At 40.7% G+C, this 19,856-nt stretch overlaps 1 protein-coding gene across 1 annotated transcript in view; it reads left to right on the top strand.

The window, feature by feature from the left end:
* Positions 1-19,856, top strand: part of KIF4A (kinesin family member 4A) — a 114,877-nt gene that overhangs the window by 44,508 nt on the left and 50,513 nt on the right. The window contains exons 10-13 of the mRNA XM_032393880.1: positions 5,416-5,477; positions 14,268-14,400; positions 16,098-16,156; positions 16,262-16,367. Coding sequence (XP_032249771.1) covers positions 5,416-5,477; positions 14,268-14,400; positions 16,098-16,156; positions 16,262-16,367 — 360 coding nt within the window. The remainder of the gene's footprint in view (positions 1-5,415; positions 5,478-14,267; positions 14,401-16,097; positions 16,157-16,261; positions 16,368-19,856) is intronic.

Below are 19,856 nucleotides of genomic sequence, written 5' to 3'. Positions count from 1 at the left end.
GGGAGCCATTGAAAGATTTTAAGTAAGGGGGTGATGTGGTGAAATGTGTGTTTTAGGGAGATCACTCTAGCAAGTGTAGAGAAATTAGAAGTGGGTATGACTAGAAGTAAGAAAATAAATTACACTAGTATCCCCCCCGCCATCCACGGTTTCACTTGCCACAGTTCCAGTTACCCATGGTCAACCATGGTCTGGATGCAGATGATTCTCCTTCTCACGGATTGTCAGAAAGTTAATAGTAGCCTAACACTACATCACAACGCCTATGTCATTCACCTCACTTAGATACTCATCACATAGATATTTTATCATCTCATATCATCACAAGAAAAAGGCTAAGGACAGTATCTCAATAAGATATTTTGAGAGAGGGGGAACCACAGTCACATAACTGTTATATTATTATAATTGGTCTATTTTAATATTAGTTATTATTGTCAATCTCTTACTTGCCTAATTTCTAAATTAAACTTTATCATAGGTATGTATGTATAGGAAAAAGCATAGTATATATAGAGTTTGGTACTACCCACTGTTTCAGGTACTGGGGGGGGTCTTGGAACATATCCCCCACAGATCTACTATTATAATAACCCAGGTGAGAACTATGGCCTGAACTAAAGACAGTAGCCATAGAAATAAAGAGAAGGATGCAAATTAGAATGAAAAAAAAAAAAAACAAGGAAGTAGAATGTATAGAGCTTGCTTGGTAACAAATTTGAGGTGGAAGGGGAGGCAGGGAGAATCAAGGCTGTTCTTGGATTTCTTGCTTGGACAACTGATTAAATGGTAGTACCAATCACTGAGTCAGGGAATAGAGGAGGAAAAACAAGGTCAGGTGGGAAAATTGAAACAATGAGATTCAGTTTGGGGCATTTTGAATTTGAAGAGCTTGGGGGACATCTAAGTACAGTTGTTCAAACATAGCTGGCCATTTGGGTTTAACGTAGAGAGGTCTGAACAGATTTGAGTCATTAGCATTTAGATAGAATCTGAAATTACAGAGTGGACGACATCAAAGAGTGCATGGCACATTCAGGGTACTCACTAAATATTTGCTGAATGAGTGAATGGCCAAGAAGAGAAGAGGGCCAAAGACAGAACTCTGGGGGAACAGCAGTATTTAAGGAATGGGGAAAAGAGGGAAGACAAAAAGAGAGACTAAGAAGGAGCCAACAGGTAGGAAGAAAAGCAATTATATCATGGGAGACAAGGGAAGAAAGTTTTGAGGACCATCAAAAGTACAAATTTATAAAGTGTAAAATAAGATAAGGACTGAAAAGTGTCCATTGTTTTTTTTTTTAAGATTTTATTTATTTGACAGAGAGAGAGATAGCGAAAGAGGGAACACAAGCAGGGGGAGTGGGAGAGGGAAAAGCAGGCCTCCCGCCGAGCAGAGAGCCCGATGTGGGGCTCGATCCCAGGACCCTGGGATCATGACCTGAGCCGAAGGCAGCCACTTAACGACCAAGCCACCCAGGCGCCCCAGATTTTGTGGGGTTTTTTTGCTTTTTTTTTTTTTTATCAACAAGGTGACCTCGGTGAGAAAGAGGGTCAGGGGAATGACAGGAGCAGATTGTTGTGCACTGGTCAGTGAATGCTAGATAGGGAAGTGAAGGAAGCTGGTAGGCTCTTTTTTCGAGAAGGCAAGATGAAAGAAGGCAAAGGCTAGATAGTCAAGGGCCAAAGGATATATGTCTGTTTGTTTTTTAAAAATATGGAAGAAACTTGAACAAGTGAAAGAACCAGTTGGGAGAGACTGAAACTGAGAATAGGGGCTAGTTGCTAAGGGACCATCTCTAAGTAGTTGAGATCCTGAACACAAATAAAGAGGGATTGGCTTTAGACAGTCGAGGGGAGACCTGCCCCCAAGACTCGAAGAAAAGAGGTCAGGATAGGAAGACTACAGTGATAATAATTTAGAGGGAGAAGAAGGGAAACTGAGGGATTTTCAGCCTGACAACTTTTACCTTCTCAGTGTAGTAGGAGGCAAAGTCATCTTCTACGAGCAAGCAACCAGATAATAGGGTAGAGGGATTGAAGAGACCACAGAGGCTTGAAATCATGGGAATGGAAGAGGTAACAGACTAGGCGCATGCATTTGTGCTGGTATCAATATAAACTGTTGTGTAACAACTCAGTAGCTCTGGTAGAGGAGATGAGAAGGGAGGTAGTTGGATTGACCCAGTCTTGGGGGAGGGGTCAAGTTTTCTTGCCTTCCAGGATATAGTACTCTTTCCAGTGTGTACTGCTTACTCCATCTCTGGCCTTCCTCCTTGGTGGTAAGAGCTACTATTCAGTTAGTCTAAAGCTTCCCCTTCCCTTCTCTTCCTCTGTCTCCCTCCCTCCCTCCTAGGGGTCACTATGGAAAATACAAGTAATTTACCTGTTAATAGTACCATCTTAATTATAAAAAACCATACTCAGTTCTGCCCCTCTGTTTTCTTTCACGTCTATTTTTATTGCCAAGAATGCTCTTCTTCCTAGTCACTTATTTGTTCATTCATTCCAACAGTAAATATGTATTGAACATATGTGCCAGGTACTGTGTTGGGATACATTACTGAACAAAGCAGACATGGTTTCTGCCTTCGTGGAACTTACTGCCTAAGTGGGAGAAGCAAATGCCAAACACATAAGCATACCAACATATGAGATAGTGTGCTATATTAGGGTAGTATGACATTATGGAATAGGGTCTTCTGTTATATATCGAAGCTGAGAAGGGTTCCCTGAGGTAGCAATGTTTGAACTGAGATCTGAGGAATTGAGTAGGAATTCTCTATGCAGAAAAGAAGGAAGAGGCTTCCTGGGAGAAGAAAAAGCATTTGTGGCAAAGTGTAGTGGTTAAGAGCTTTGACACTGCAGTCAGACTGCCCACATTCAAATGCTGGCTTTATAACTCACTGGCTATGTACCCTGGCCAAGTTCTCTGTGCCTCAGCTACCCTATCCATAAAATGGAAATAATTGGGACGCCTGGGTGGCTCAGACGGTTAAGCGTCTGCCTCCGGCTCAGGTCATGATCCCAGGGTCCTGGGATCAAGCCCCGCATCAGGCTCCCTGCTCAGCCATTTCCCCCTGCTTGTGCTCTCTGGCTCTCTCTATCTCCCTTGTCAAATAAATAAATAAAATCTTTAAAAAATATATAAAATAAAATGGAAATAATTGTACCTGCCTCGTAGGATTTTTGTGAGGGTTAGGTGAATTAATACACAGAAAACACTTAGAACAGTGCCAGGCATATAGCAAGTCTGAAAAGGTCCTGATTTAGGAAGGCATATAGTGCATTTGAAGAACTGAAGGAATGCCGGTGTGGCTAGAGCTGAGGGAGCCAGGAAAGAGTATTCCAATACGAGACTGGAGAAGAAGCAGAGACCTGATCAAGGCCTCATGGACAGTGTTAAAAATGATGATAAGCAGGGTGGTAACAGTGATAATTTACATTTCGAAATGATGGTCTGGCTACTGTGTAGAAATGGATTATAGTGGAGCAAGAGTAGATTCATGGAGACGATGTTAAGAAGTTACTCAGTGGTCCACATGAGAGATAAATGGTGGCTCAGACTTAGGGTGGTGGTGGCGGTGATGGAAAGGAATGACCAGTGGCTTAGATAAGGGGATGAGGGTTTGGCACCCAGATTTCTGCATGTGAAACTGCACGTTCCCTGACCTGGAGTGCACTAGAAAAGGGCCAGGTTTCGGGATAGCAGACAACTAAGTGGGAATATTAAGTAGATAGTTAAATATAAAGCTCTAAATTCAGAAAGATTTGTGTTTGAGATAAATTTGGGAGTCACCAGTTTACAGATGGTAATTGAAACCATCAGGCAGAGAGGAGACTTGAAGGAGAGAGTATAAAGCAAGAAGACTGATACTGAGGTTTGAGGGTTTATCATCTAAAGGACAGTTGGCACAAAGGTTAACCAAGAAAGAGCCTTAGAAGAACAGCTGGAAGAATAGAAGGAAAGGCAGGAAAGCATGGTGTCCGGTAAGCCAAATGCTACCAAACAGTGAAGTACAATGAAGACTGAAAAATGCCCAGAGGATATAGTGACATGCAGATCATTGGTGACCTTAGCAAGAGTTATTTTAGTGGAATGCTATGGGCAGAAATCAGATTAGAGGAGTTTGAGGAGCAAGTGTGAGGGGTGAACAAAAGGAAATGGAGGCAGTGAGTTTAGACTGTTCTCTCAAACTTTGTGAAGGGGAGAAATAGGGCAAAGAGACTGTGGACTCTGAGAAACAAACTGAGGGTTCTAGAGGGGAGGGGTGGGGGGATGGGTTAGCCTGGTGATGGGTATTAAAGAGGGCACGTATTGAATGGAGCACTGGGTGTTATACACAAACAATGAATCATAGAACACTACATCAAAAACTAATGATGTAATGTATGATTAACATAACATAATAAAATAAAATTAAAAAAAAGATCGGTAGTGGGATTGATAAAGGTGCCTTTGCTTTGTTTTAAGATGGGAGAGACTTGGACGTGTTTTAATCTTTCTTTTTTAATTTTTATTAGAGAAAGAGAGCGTGCGCACATGAGTGGGGGGAGGGGCAGAGAGAGAGGGAGAAGCAGACTCCCCCACTGAGCAGGGAACCTGACAAGGGACTCGATCCCAGGGCCCTGAGATCATGACCTGAGCCGAAGGCAGATGCTTAACCGACTGAGCCACCCAGGCACCCCGAACATGTTTTAATCTTAATAGAAAGGATCCTGTAGAAAGGGAGAAGTTGAAGATACAGAAGAGAGAAGGGATGACAAAGTATGATTCAAGAGGAGGCAAGAAGAGTTGGGATCCAAAGTGTAAGCAGCGAGACTGGTCATAGGAGGCAGAACAGTTCCTCCTTTGCCATAGGAGGGAATGGGAGAGGATCATCGTGCGTGCACTCCAGTTTAACATCCAGCCACAGGAAGCCTCCTTTTGACTGTTTTGGAATTTTCATTACTTTGCTTCTTCTCAGAACCCTAGAGTACTTAACTGTACTTTATGAATTAGCATCTTCTCTCCTGTATTGTTTCTTACCATTTCAAGCCTTAGGCTTGTCTTTGTCAACTAGATTGTAAACTTGAGAATAAAACATGAGAGTTTATTCTCGTATCCCCCCCACACATTACCTAGCCCCGTGCTGAGTTTGGTTTTTAAAAAAATAGATGCTCAATAAAAAGTCATTAAGATGCTTGGGTAAAAGGGACAACTCATCTTCTAAGTACTAGTCATTCATATAATGCTGTTTGGACTTTTGTCATTGAATCATCAACCCTGATGCTTTCTGTAATGCCTAAGATATGCTTTCAATTTCATAGGTATCAAGTAAAATTGCTGTATGGCTAATTGTAGTAATTTAGCTGATAAGGGATAAGTAGCTTTTGATTGGTGATTAGCTGACTATTTTTCTTTGCTTTTCCCAGGTACAACAGCTACAGGTCTTGTTGCTACAAGCCCATGGAGGTACCCTGCCTGGATCTATAACGTAAGAGTCATAGATTAATTTTAAATGTATATTCTAGCAGAGGCCATTTCTCCTGATGGTTGTTTTCCCCTGATATACTCAAGTTTCTGGTAGCGCTTGGTATCAAGGTAAGGATCTTGTCAAACTTGCTAGTTAGCTTTGAGGCAGCCTGATGTGATAGAACAAACATGGGTTCTGGCCTCAGAAATTCATTCATTGGAATTCTACTGTGAGGAAGAGCTGCTTCTTCTCCCCCATTTATTTGATTATTTATTTATATCCATATAGACACATGGGTATTTATTTTATTCTATGGGTTAACATCCAATACTATCAATATTTGTTTTATTGCTCAAAGTGTTCCTGCTTTGTCCAGTAGGAGCTCTCTCAGGGTGGTTCTTATGTTCTTTAATACACCCTCTAGTTTTGTTTGTTTTTTGTTTTTAAGATTTGTTCATCCATTCTAGAGAGAAAGAGAGAGAGAGAGAGCATGAGTGGGGGAGGGTCAGGGGTAGACGGAGAGGGAATCCTCAAGCAGACTCCCTGCCAAGTGTGGAGCCCCTACGTGGGGCTCAATCCCAGGACCCCGAGATCATGACCCAAACCGAAATCCAGAGTCTGCTACTCAACCAGTTGAGCTACCCAGGCTCCCCCACCCTCTAGTTTTTAAGCATTTTCAGGAGATGTTCCACACCGATCTTATATTTTCCTTGCCCCAGTTCTAGAATCAACCATATCTCCAAAGAGCCCTGATTTTTTTTTATTGGAAAATAGTGTTTAGAAACGCAATCTGGGTGCTAGGTGTGCTCACTGTTACTAGGGTGTCACTGAGGCCCTCTCAGTGGGTAGAGCTAGGAAATATCTGTATGTCTAGTAATGCACACATACACTCATATGTATATTTTCATATCCATCTGTATATATATTAAAGACCATGATTTTATACTGATACCTCTGATTCCAGTCCAACACTACAGAGTTCATTTTAGCCTTCCTCCTCCCCTTATTTATAACTCCTTTTTCCAACAGTGAAAAACCAGCTCTCATTATCTGCAATCTATTGACTTGTTCAGTTCCAGTATACACATAAAGTAGTTTCAGAATTGCTAGCCCATACCCCTGTGAGAAACACTTTTATGAACTAGATTACAGCATTTATGTACAGTTCTTTTTGTCTTTAGGCTTAGAGTATCCAGGCAAGATACTGGTTCCCACAGTTACTATTTGTATTCCAATTTAGGGTTCCCCCAATGACTTGGTTGGTTTTAATTGTTTCTGTTTCGGGTATGTGAAGGGTATATGAAATATTATGATGCTCTAAGAGTCAGAGTTCTACAAAAAGAAATAGCAGTGAAATGCAAATCAAAACCACAATGAAATATCCCCATACACCCATTAGGATGGCTAATATAAAAAAGACTGAGGGGCGCCTGGGTGGCTCAGTTGGTTAAGCGTCTGCCTTTGGCTCAGGGTCCTGGGATTGAGCCCCACGTCTGGCTCCCTACTCAGCAGGGAGTCTGCTTCTCCCTCTGCTCCTCCCCCTGCTCATGCGCTCTTTCTCTCTCAAATAAAAGAAAACCTTTAAAAAAACTGAATAACAAATGTTGGCAAGGATGTGGAAAAATTAGAAGCTTTGTACACTGCTGGAAGGGTTGTAAAATAGTATAACTGCTATGGAAAACAGTATGGAGGTTCCTCAGAAAGTTAAAAATAGAACTACCACATGATCCAGCAATCCCACTTGTGGGTATATAGCCAAAAGAATTGAAAGCAGGGTCTTAAAGAAATATATGCACACCCATGTTCATAGCAGAACTATTCTCAATAGCCAGGAAGTAGAAGAACACAAATGTCCATCATTGGATGAATGGATAAAGCAAATATGGGGTGTGTGTGTGTGTGTGTGTGTGTGTGTGTGTAGTAGAATATTATTCAGCCTTAAAAAGGAAGGAAATCCTATTACATGTTACAGTATGAATGAAACTTGAAGACATTATGCTAAGTGAAATAAGCCAGTCACAAAAAAATACTGTATGATTCCACCTATATGAGATATAGAAACAGAAAGTAGAATGGTGGTGTACCGGGGCTGGGGGGGGGAGGGGCAAAAAGGGAGTTGTTGTTTAATGGGTATAGGGTTCCAGTTTTACCAGATAAAGGTTCTAGAGATCTGTTTTACAACAATGTAAATATACTTAACACTACTCAACTGTACACTTAACAGTGGTTAAGACAGTTTTATATGTTGTTTTTAAAGATTCATTTGTTTATTTTAGAGAGAGAGAAAGCATGCGTGAGTGGGGGGCACAGAGAGAGAAGGAAGGAATCTCAAGCAGACTCCCCACTGAGCACAGAGCCTGAATCAGGGCTCCATCTCACGACCCTGAAATCATGACCAGAGCTGAAACCAAAAGTCAGACGCTTAACAGTTTGAACCACCCAGGCGCCCCAGTTTTACATGTTTTTACACATTTTTTTAAAAACAGAAAAACCCACAAAAGAACTAGAGGAAAACATAGGCAAAGGTCTATGTCCATATAGGGGAACATAAAGAACAGTGTAGAAATAAAAGCAATGGCAGAAAACTGTGAAAGAATAGACTGGGGTGGGGGTGGGAACAGGGAAGGAATTGTTGAATGGGTACGAAGTTTCAGATTTGCAAGATGAAAAAGTTCTGGAGATCCAGTGCACAATAATGTGAATATACTTAAGTCTACTGAACTGTATATACACTTAAAAAATGGTGAGGATGGTAAATTTTGTTACATGTTTTTTACCACAATATTTAAAAAAAAAATATTCAGGGGAGCCTGGGTGGCTCAGTCATTAAGCATCTGCCTTCGTCTCAGGGCGGTCCTGGGATCGAGCCCCGTATCGGGCTCCCTGCTCGGCGGGAAGCCTGCTTCTCCCTCTCCCACTCCCCCTGCTTGTGTTCCCTCTCTCACTGTGTCTCTCTCTGTCAAATAAATAAAATCTTTAAAAAAAAATATTCGATGAAATGTCATTCCCTCTTCATCCCTGCCACCCTATCCCCATCACACCCTTATTTCTACCACTTTTCTCCCTCCTCCGTATTTAACCATTCTCTTTAGTTTCTGGCGTAGCCTTCCTGTATTTCTCCTGTACAAATGAGCATATACTTCTATATTTTTTCATGTCCTCTTCTTATATGAATGGTGGTATACTACAGATAGTCTTTGTGGCTTTCCTCTTCTCAGCATTTCCTGGAAATCATTTCTTACCAGTTCTTAGATGTCTTCCTCATTCTTTTTTACAGCTGCATGGTACTCTTGTTAGTGTACATGTGCCAAACATATTAATTCAACAGCTTTCCTATGTAGGGGCGTTTAGGTTGTTTCCAGTATTTTGACGAGATAGGGCATGTTCAGGGTGGTATGGACGTAGATATGTTTCCAGTATTTTGTAATTACAAACACATTGCAATGAATAACCCTTGTTATTCAGTTTTCATATTATTAGTGATTTATCTTCAGGGTAGGTTTCTAGAAATGGGATTGCTGAGGCAAAAGGTAAGTGCATGTGTGATTTTGTTGGATATTGCCATATTGCCATATTCCCCTCCAGAATATGGGGTATACCAATTTGCATTCCCAACAGCAATGTATGAGAGCACTTGTTTCCCCGGAGCCTCATCAATGGAATGTGTTGTCATACTTCTTCAGTTTTTTGCCAGTCTGATAGGTGAAACATGCTATCTCAGTATCTTGTTTTAATTTTCATTTCTTTAATTATGAGCAGATCTGAGCATTTTTTTTTCATATGTTTCAGGGCCACTTTTATCTCTTTCTGATGAATTATCTGTTCATATGTCCCATTTTTCTTTCAGGTTTTTTGATCCTTTGGACCTTTTGAAAAAAATGTGGTAAAATATACATAAAATAAAATTCACCATTTTAACCATTTTCAAGTATACAGTTCAGTGGCGTTAAGTACATTCACAATACTGTACAGCTACTGCCACCATCTATCTATCATCTAAAACTTTTTTCATCTTGCAAAACTGGAAGTCTGTACCTGTTAAACAATAACACCCCAATTCCCCCTCTCCCCTCAGTCTTGGCAATCACCGTTCTACTTTCATTTAGTTATTTTAAGCACTTCATATGAATGAAATCATACAGTATTTGTCCTTTCGTGACTGTCTTGTTTCACTTAGTATAATATCCTCAAGTTTCATCCATGTTGTAGCATGTGTCAGAATTCCCTTTCTTTTGGGGTGCCTGGGTGGCTCAGTCGTTAAGCGTCTGCCTTCGGCTCAGGTCATGATCCCAGGGTCCTGGGATCGAGTCCCGCATTGGGCTCCCTGCTCAGCGGGAAGCCTGCTTCTCCCTCTCCCACTCCCCCTGCTTGTGTTCCCTGTCTCGCTCTCTCTGTCAAATAAATAAATAAAATCTTTAAAAAAAAAAAGAATTCCCTTTCTTTTATTTTTTTTTAAATTTTTTTTATTATTATGTTATGTTAATCACCATACATCCCTTTCTTTTAAAGGCTGAATAATATCCCATTGTACATGTATACCACATGTTGTGTATCCATTCATCTGTCGGGAGACACAGGTTGCTTCCACCCTTTGGCTATAGAGAATAATGCTGCCATGAATGCTTTAAGACCCTGCTTTCAATTCTTTTGGGTATAGACCCAGAGGTGGAATAGTTTGTGCCTCTTAATTCCCTTCACCTATTTCACTCATCCTCTCGCCCCCCCCCCCTCTGGCAACCACAGTTTGTTCTCTGTATTTGTGGGTCTGTTTCTGCTTTCTGTTTGTTTGTTTTGTTTTGTTTTTTAGATTCCACATATAAGTGAAAGCAGTGGTATTTGTCTTTGTCTGACTTATTTCACTTAACATTATGCCCTCTGGCTTCATCCATGTCATTGCAAATGGCAAGATTTCATTCTTTTTTATGGCTGAGTAATATTCCATTGTATATATAGACTACATCTCTTATTTTTTTGAGGATAGACGACACACAATATTACATTAGTTTTAGATGTACAACATAGTGATTCAACTTCTCTAAACATTATGCTATGCTCACCTCTCACCTATAACATTTTTCAGATTCATCCATGTTATAGCATGTATAATTACTTCATGTCTTTTTTATTCCTCAGTAGTATTCCACTGTCTGGATAACCCACATTTTGTCTATCCATTGACCTGTTGATGGACTTTTGAGTTGTTTCAACTTTTCAGCTATTATGAATTTTGCTGTTATGAACATTTACTTGCAAGTTTTTGTATGTACATATCTTTTATATTGGGCAGATATCTAAAAGTAGAATTGCTGGGTTGCATGTTTAACTTCTCAAGAAACTGCCAAACTGTTTTCCAGAGTGGCTCTGGTGTTTACATCCTCCTCATGCTTCTGGATTTTGATTCATAATTAGAATGCCTTTCCCTACACCAAGGTTAAAGAGGCATTTGCCCATGTTTCCTTCTAGAACTTATGTTGGTTTTATTTTTTACATTTCATGTTTTCATTTGGAGTTTATTCTTATGTATGTGTGAGCTTATTTTCTTTTGATATCCTTATTTTCAATAACTCTTAATCATTTTTTCTCATTTTAAAGGGGTACATTGCTTCTTGTAGAACATTTAGAAAAGTATAAAGAATAAATCTTAAAATTGCCATAATTTTATCACCCAAAGATGACCACCCTTCTCTTTGTAATTTTCCTTCTTTGGGTAATTTAATCTTGGTTTCCTGATAATAATTTAAGAATGTTGGATAAAGAAACTGAGGAAAGCTGGGATCTCTTAAAGGATCTCTTAAAGACCTAATTTAGTTTAACCACTTTATTTTTTTAAGACTTTATTTATTGAGAGAGAGAGCACAAGCAGGGGGAGGGGCAAAGGGAGAGGGAAAGAGAGAATCTCCAGCAGACTCCCTGCTGAGTGCAGAGCCCAATGCGGGGCTCAATTTCACAACCCTGAGATCATGACCTGAGCTGAAATCAAGAGTCGGACACTTAACTGAGTCACCCAGGTGCCCCTAGTTTAACCAGTTTAGAAGCAACTGACCCATCTTCCTTTCCTTTCAGTTTAGCACAGACCTGTTTTATGTAAGACAAGACTAATGAACACAAGACTAATGAAAACTATTCCAGACTTCCAACCACCAAGAATATACTACAGGATATAGTTTCAGCTACACAAAGATAGATTCTAAGAAACAGTTGATGAATCAAACAGTGAACTCAGCTGTTCAACATTTTACAGAGAAATAAAGATGCTACTTCTTTTCTCAAAAATGTATATTTTAAGAGACATTTCAGGGTGCCTGGGTGGCTCAGTCAGTTAAGCATCTGCCTGCTTGACCTGCATGACCTGCTCAGGTCATGATCCCAGGGTCCTGGGATCGAGTCCCACATCGGGCTCCCTGCTCAGCGGGGAGTCTGCTTCTCCCTCTCCCTCTGCCCCTCCCCCTGCTCGTGCTCTCTCACTCGCTCTCTCTCTCAAATAAAAAAAGAGACATCTCATAAAGGCTTTTTACAAAATGTACGGTCCATACGAATGGATTTTTTTTTTTTTTTTTTTTGCTTTTTGTCCTACGATTATATTCTTTTCTTTTTGAATGTGTGTCATGGAAGATTTTGCATTGATTTTCTGTGAGCATTTATCAATTTGCACATGCTCAGCTAACTTGAATTCCAAACATTGACAATTAAATAGCCTGCAAAAGAGGAAACACTGGTTTTCCATTGTATTTCCCCCCATTTAGAGAAACCTTGGAAATTTTTAGGAGAAAAAACTATTGAGTTAAAAGTATCATTACTTTGGAGCTTGTCAACTTACATAAATGATGCATGGAAGTTTTCAGCTTAATAACAATAAGAAAATATCAGAGCAATCTAAAAGAACACTAAATTTGCCAATAGTTTATCTTTATAATCCACATTTTAACTGAACATTCTTTCATAAGAGTCTTAAATTCTCGGGACGCCTGGGTGGTTCAGTCAGTGAGTGTTCCACTCTTGATTTCGGCTCAGGTCATGATCTTGGGGTGGTGAGACCGGGCCCCGTGTAGGCTCTGCACTCAGCCCCCTGCTTGTGCACTTGCGCGCGCTCTCTCTCACATAAACAAATAAAAATCTTTAAGAAAAAAAATTTTAATTAAAAATAATTTTTAAAAAGAGTCTTAGTAAATTCTCAGTAGTATAACCTTAGACCTTATACTGTGGCCTTGCTATTAACTTCGTGATAAAGAGCATGCTAAGATTTTCTGTTAAGAATTCCTGGAGGTCTTAAGCTGGGTGAGAGGGCATCTATTCCTGAAATCCTTTTCAGTTCTTTATTGAGATTGAGAACAGCTGTTCCCTGTCCTTCTTTTTCTCTTTATTATAGCCTTGACAACTATTCATTTTTCCCTTCAGTCTCCTTCAGATCCAAATCTTCATATTTCTTCTGATCTTTTTTCACCAGTCCTATTTTCCAGTCTTTTGAACAAGGAATCCCAGTGGATTCCAAAAAAAAAAAACAAACCAAAACTGTCCATCTTGTTGGTCTTTTCCATTAGCCTGGAACTGATACCAAGTAATCTGCATAAGTTCCAAAGGTTCTTATCTATATGTATTCCTTCAAGCTATTTCTGTTCCTCCCTTCCGCTCCTACTTGATATGGACACCATTGTTGCCACCACCCACTCTAAGCAATTTAAAATTGATAGACAAATGAACAAGAGGTTTCAAGCAAGGCAGGCATTTAGAAGGGAACATTTATGGAGAATTGTGAAATGTGCTGTCAGTGGCCACTGGTCATTATATCAACTCTCTGACTTCTTAATTGCTGTTTCCCTAAACTTCGGTAAATAGGTAGTTGACTTATATTGATGAGGTTAAATTTCAGCCCTGAGCGGAGTCACTTCTGCCTCCTCCGTACCTCTTCCTTCCTTGCTGCCCTAAATCGTTAATGAGGGATTGAGAGTGGGAAGAGGAGGGAGACACGTGTATCTTAGCTACAGTTAGCCTTCACTTCTTTTGTTTGTTTGTTTTTTATTTAAATTCAATTAACATAGAGTGTATCACCCAGTTACTCCATCCCCCCACCCCCTCCCCTCCAGCAACCCTCAGTTTCCTAGAGTTAAGAGTCTCTTATGGTTTGTCTCCCTCTCTGATTTCATCTTGCTTTATTTTTCTCTCCCCTCCCCTATGTTCATCTGTTTTGTTTCTTAAATTCCACATATGAATGAGATCATATGATAATTGCCTTTCTCTGATTGACTTATTTTGCTTAGCCTTCACTTCTTAGCTACATGGTACAAATAGAAAGATCTTAAACTAAGAGCTAAGGGTAGAGGTTAGTCATTTCTGTTGCACCATGGCTGGCTCTGAATTATTACCTTCCTGCAAACCATTAATTCAAAGTATTTCAGGCATATGTTTCTTATTCATTCAGTATACGACCTGACTGGAATTCTAATGGACACACTTTTTTCCAGGCTTTGGGGGGTTAATTTTATTTTATTTTATTATTTTTTAAAGATTTTATTTATTTATTTGACAGAGAGAGACACAGCAAGAGAGGGAACACAAGCAGGGGGAGTGGGAGAGGGAGAAGCAGGCTTCCCGCTGAGTAGGGAGCCCGATGCGGGGCTCGATCCCAGGGCCCTGGGATCATGACCTGAGCCGAAGGCAGACGCTTAACGACTGAGCCACCCAGGCGCCCCTGGGGGTTAATTTTAAACCAAACCCCACACACACACCTAAAAGGTCTATGGGATATATTTTTATCCACCTTTGATATCGGTGTTATTAACAGGTCTGTTTCTTATGTTACTTTCTTTGTTTTAGTGTGGAACCATCAGAAAGTCTACAGTCCCTGATGGAGAAGAATCAGTCCCTGGTAGAAGAGAATGAAAAATTAAGTCGTGGTCTGAGCGAGGCAGCTGGTCAGACAGCCCAGATGTTGGAGAGGATCATTTTGGTGAGGCCCCCACGACTGAGCCACTAGCAATCTGGACGTTTACTAGCTTTGGTTTCTGAAATATTTAACATGCTTCTCATTATGAGAGACAAGTTATGTGGAAAGGAATGGATTAATATCACCATATCCGCCATGGAGCCCCTCCAGGGTAAACACATGGGCTTATAATCAAACATACAGAAAAGTTAAAAGAATCGTATAAATCCACCACAGAGAATCCACATGGATCTCATTTTAAAGTAGATTTGTTCTAAAATACCAGAGAGGAAAGAACCAGGTCCTTCTGTCACCTAAAGTCCTGCCTAATCTTTATCCGTAATATCAAGTAACTATCCCCTCGGTAAGATTTTAGGTCTTCTGTACCTCCTTTCCCCTAATGTTGTCATATTTCGTATTCTGTCCTAACAGCTGCCATGGTGAGATAGAACAGCTAGGAAATTCATGTTAATTCCTTTCACATATGGTTAATTTCCAAATAGTGGGTCACTACTCAACTGATTACTCCAGTTCTGTATCCTACTACCTGTCTGAAAGTAACCCGGATCAGTGTGTGCTGGCTCTGCCACTAACATTTTTCTACTAGTCTAAATACAACTCAGTTTTTAATTGCACAACTATTGCCAAAAGCGAAAATGAGTTTCCACCAAAATGTAATTGAACATCTGTAATTTACACGCCTTCATGCATCCGTGCGCTCTCTAGTCAAGGAGGCGTATGCTGCTTCAAGATTCTTTAAAGGGGGCCAAATTCTATATCCATTGTCCATTGCTACTGGAAGGGTGAAAATGGGAACTGGAGGATTTTTATATACAGTTTTCTGTCTCCAGTGCTGCATTCTGTACCTTTGAAGTAACTCTAGAAGCTGTGTTTCACACATATGCGAGTGTGGCTGACGTAACAGACGGAACCTGTTACTCTAGCCACATACCCATCTGAACTTTATAAGGTTGCTATAATGGCTACGGGAAGGCTTATTGCTTGATGTGCCGTTAAAATGTCATAACAAGAACAACATTTTTGTCCTCTGTAAGCTGTCCTTCCCAAATCTGTTACAGCGTCTCGCATGTTACAGATCCTGTGAGTGAGATAAAATGGAAAATATCAATCACCCTTCCCAAAATGTGTCTCCCTCTGCCATTTCTTCTCGGCCATATTCTTGTGCCTCACCCTTTTTCTTGCTTTCTCTTACTAAAACCAGCCTACCATATCAGATAGTGTAACTTGAAAAAAAAGCTCAGCTCATAATTCAGTGTGAGGCCCTTTTACATTTTCAATGCCCTTATGCTGGGGCTAGGGAACTGTATAGTGTAGGAGGCAGTTTAAAGTAAGTGGGTTTTTTGCAAACAGCGGTGAGTAGCATGCCAGGAAGTATTGCTTTTTCCCCCAGTTGCAAAGTTCTATATGGAATTAAGGCTTCACACTCCACACCATAGTCTGAGCTTCATGGCAAGCATAAGACCCAGCTGCTTGGATGCTATTTTTAGTAGTTCATGTTGACTGAAGGGCTAATTTCCATGACTCTGTTAAGAAAAAAAAATACCATTTCTCACTAAATCACCAAAGCCCACTAAATCCTCGATTACAGCAAAGGCGGCAACCTCTACCTAGGTTTTAATGCATTAGGGGTAGGAGAGAGGACATAATTAAGTGAAGCTGTCAGGCATCGTCACTGATGATCTCCTGGGTCTCTGTTGCAGACAGAACAAGCGAATGAAAAGATGAACGCCAAGCTAGAGGAACTCAGGCAGCATGCAGCGTAAGTTTCATACCAAATGTCTGTTAGTGACCTTAGTATATAATCATCGATCCTCTGGTCTTTGCAGTATGATTAACCTTTGGGTGCCTTTGTTTGAATTTTCAGCCTCAAAGTGGATCTTCAAAAGTTAGTGGAAACTTTGGAAGACCAGGAATTAAAAGAAAACGTAGAGATAATTCGTAACCTGCAGCAAGTGATTACCCAGCTATCGGTAAGCCAAGGTGGGCGGGGGGGGGGGGGGGGGGGGGGAGGCAGTGTAAATAGACTTACTGCTTTTGTTTTTTCTCTTGCTGCATATAAACATATCTAACTCTGCCTTTTGCCGAAACAACTAGATTGTGAGCTGTTGGAGGACGGAGATCTTGGATCATTGGATATGATCTGAATACTGAATTCGTTAAATCAAGACAATCACAGGTTACATATGCAATGGCACATTCGTATTTCAGTGCTTGAATCAAATGCTGGACACAGCAACAGAGCAGTTGCAAATTGCCTGGTAGCCCGGGCGGTGGTCATTGACTTGCTGTCCCTTCAGTGTAGGCTAGCTTAACAAGAGGCTTTGTGCCATACCTCAATTTTAAACACACTGGGTTCTTCTGACAGATAACTTAGAGCAACCAGGGAATACCATAGCTCTCCTTTCTAACCAGTAATAAATTAGTTTGAATGATTATTCTAGAAGTTCCCATTTTTATTTATTTTTAGAACTACAATAGTAGTAGTGTGTGGGGGAGGGGGTTGGGCGGCGGGTATTTCTTGTTTTTCCCAGAAGAAAAGTTCTTAGAATCCTACCACCCTAACCACCTTTTATTGTTGGTGTTCCTTCTCTATTTTAGCCCTTAGGCATATATACTTTTTTTTTTTGAAGTTGAAATCATGTTATGTTAAGGGACGATGGTTGGTTAAGGGGTTATGGTTGATTTTGTTCCATCTATACCCTCTTGTTTATCATTCTGAACCCGTGACATGTTCGTAAATGACTGGTGGTAATTTCTAGCTCTTGGGGAGAGGCTTTAACTTTACCAGAACAGTGATTCTTCATCTCAGGGCTTGCCCAGTGTTTCCTAGACTTGTCAAAACGGTATCACAGAATCATCTACACCTGCATTTTACTCTGAAAGAGTAAATTAAAAAAATACCATGCAGTCTTGTGGGAGGAAGGGTTAGGATGAGTGCCAATAAATTAAATGAGTAAACTCCCCAAAAGACTAGAAAGCAGTGTTTTAGAACAAGTAATACTGTACAAAACTGTTCAGAGCAGTCCGAGATGACAGCTCATTTGTCCAACACCCAGACCACAGCAGTTGAGAACCTGGGCTCCAGAGCCAGACAGACCCAGGTTGGAAGCCAGTTCTGCCACTCACTAGCTGTGTGACCTTGCTAAGTACTGTATTACTATCAAAAGAAAATAGTTTAAGTGGCTCCAAAAGAGGCTGAAGGCATTATTCAGCCAAGGCACTTGGGGAGCTCCTGAACTCCAGGTAACTCCCTGAGTCAAAGCAGGACTGGAGTTTTGTAGGGTGAGAAGAGAGGGGGGTGTGTCCTTGTGGTTTGGCTCAGGTAGCAGTTCTGGTTAATTGCTATGAAATTTTGGTTGGAGGCTCTTCCAGTTTTCATGCCTCTTGCTTAAATTAAGAACATTGGTGCAACCCCATCCTGCTAACTGTCCAATTATTTTCAAGGGTCGTTCTTGCAAGCCTTAAAGTTTGTTCGTTGGTTAAGGTGCACAAGTGGGAGAGGTGGCAAAGAAGGGGGAAAGGAGGCAAGGAAAACTAAGAACCCTCTCTCTCTGTTTTAATCCTCTTACATTAGCAATATGAGCAAAGGGTGATTAACTGCCTAGAAAACTGAAGAAGTCAGTACAGAAGAAACTGGGCTCTAAAAAATGAATAGAAGTTTGTCCCACAAAGGGAAAAAGACAATCTATGTAAAGAAAAAGGTATATGGCAAAGCAAAAAGGGATGAAAGTTTAGAACATAATAAGGACTTCATTGTGGCTAAATTATAGAGTGTACGCCAGAGAATGGCTATCACAAGGTGAAATTTCACCATCGATAATTCCACTTAAATATAGCTGAAACATCTGATGTATGAACACCTTGTGTGAGCTGCCTCAGAATTAAGATAATCTAGGCTGTGGGACCGTACTGGAGCTAAAGCTTATATGATCACAGAAGAGTGACCCAGGCCACTGTTGTTCATGGCCACCACACCGATCTTAGAGGATTTCCCACCACCTCATTTCTGGGGCTTCAAGTCACGTGGGAATGATGAAGGAAACCCATGGAAACAAGTTGTTAACAGAAGAGAAGGCATATCGGGATCGAGTCCCACATCGGGCTCCCTGCTCAGCAGGGGGTCTGCTTCTTCCTCTGCCCTCTTCCCTCTCGTGCTCTCTGTCTCTCATTCTCTCTCTCAAATAAATAAATAAAATCTTTAAAAAAAAAAAAAATAAACAAAGAAGAGAAGGCATATCTGCGGTGAGGATCTGTTGATATGACTGGTGCCTGGTGTGCCTCTAGAGGAAGTTGCTAGTGGTGGCTGACTCAGAGGAACTCTGTAGAATCACTGAATTCTGCCACTAACATTCACTTGGCTCATGAAGCACAAAGGTACTAAAGATTGCCACAAGCTGATAAAGTCCCTGGCTTCCCTCCACTGTCACAGTTAGGCAGAGTAAACCCCTTGGCCTAGGGCTCCTGCTGAACTCTTGAATCAGAGTTCTCCATGTCTATTGCTTGGGACCCTCCCAGCTATATATTTTTTGGAAATACACAACAATGTATCCTGTGGCTTTTATTAAGACTCACTACAGTGAAAGCAAAATGTTTCAAATGTAAGTGCTTGTGCCCTTCGTTCTGGATTAAAACTATTTTTATTTTAAGTGACGGGTGAACACCCCCTTTTCAGTGATGAAGGCAGCCGTTGTTCCCGAATCTTCCTCCTGGGGCTTTAAGCACTAAACTGTACCATTTCTTCCTTTAAAATACAATTCAAACAAACCTCCTTGCTGCAGTCACCTGTGAGGAAATTCATGCAGTCCTTTCAGTTCCCACAAAATCAAATTTTGTTGTTGCTGCTTTTACTCCCTCCTCTAAGACCAGTTCCATAAAAAGCATTTTGCACGCCCAGTAATGGTATTGCCTACAGCCTCCAAGTGCGAAATTCATATGGGAAGGTATTGCTGGTTAATATAGCTCAGTGTACCCTAGCTTTGTTTCCTTGACCATCGCCTTCAGCAAATCATGTATTTTTACCTTACAAGAGGTTCTCCGTTGCAGCCTTAGAATGAGAGAGAGAGAGACTGTTAGATTGAAATAAATCCTATTGTTACGTATTTATATTTAGGATTATGAAGACAGGATCCTACCATGTTCATGTAGAACATGTCACCAAAGCTTAAACTTTCGCATTATAAAATTTTATTGGGCCACAGACCAAAAGGTAAACCCACAGTAACATGTCTTCTTCAAAGATTAACCCATCTACTTTGATCCTGACCCTCTGGAAGGTACTAGAAAAAAGTCTCCAAAAGCCAGTGTTACAGGCTTTACTAATCTAGGATAGGTCTGTAAGTAGTCCATTTACTGAAACCGAAAATATGGGAGGGAAGAAAGGGTAACCATTAACGTATAGTATATCGAAGTGCTATTTTTCAAGAAGGATCTCATGTCTGGCCCTTGGAGAATCACCAGTA

This window comes from Phoca vitulina, unplaced genomic scaffold (assembly GCF_004348235.1).
Source record: "Phoca vitulina isolate PV1807 unplaced genomic scaffold, GSC_HSeal_1.0 scaffold77, whole genome shotgun sequence".
NCBI classification, from domain to species: domain Eukaryota; kingdom Metazoa; phylum Chordata; class Mammalia; order Carnivora; family Phocidae; genus Phoca; species Phoca vitulina.
The sequence above is the reverse complement of the archived record's forward strand: the minus strand, read 5'-3'. Positions and strand labels throughout refer to the sequence as shown.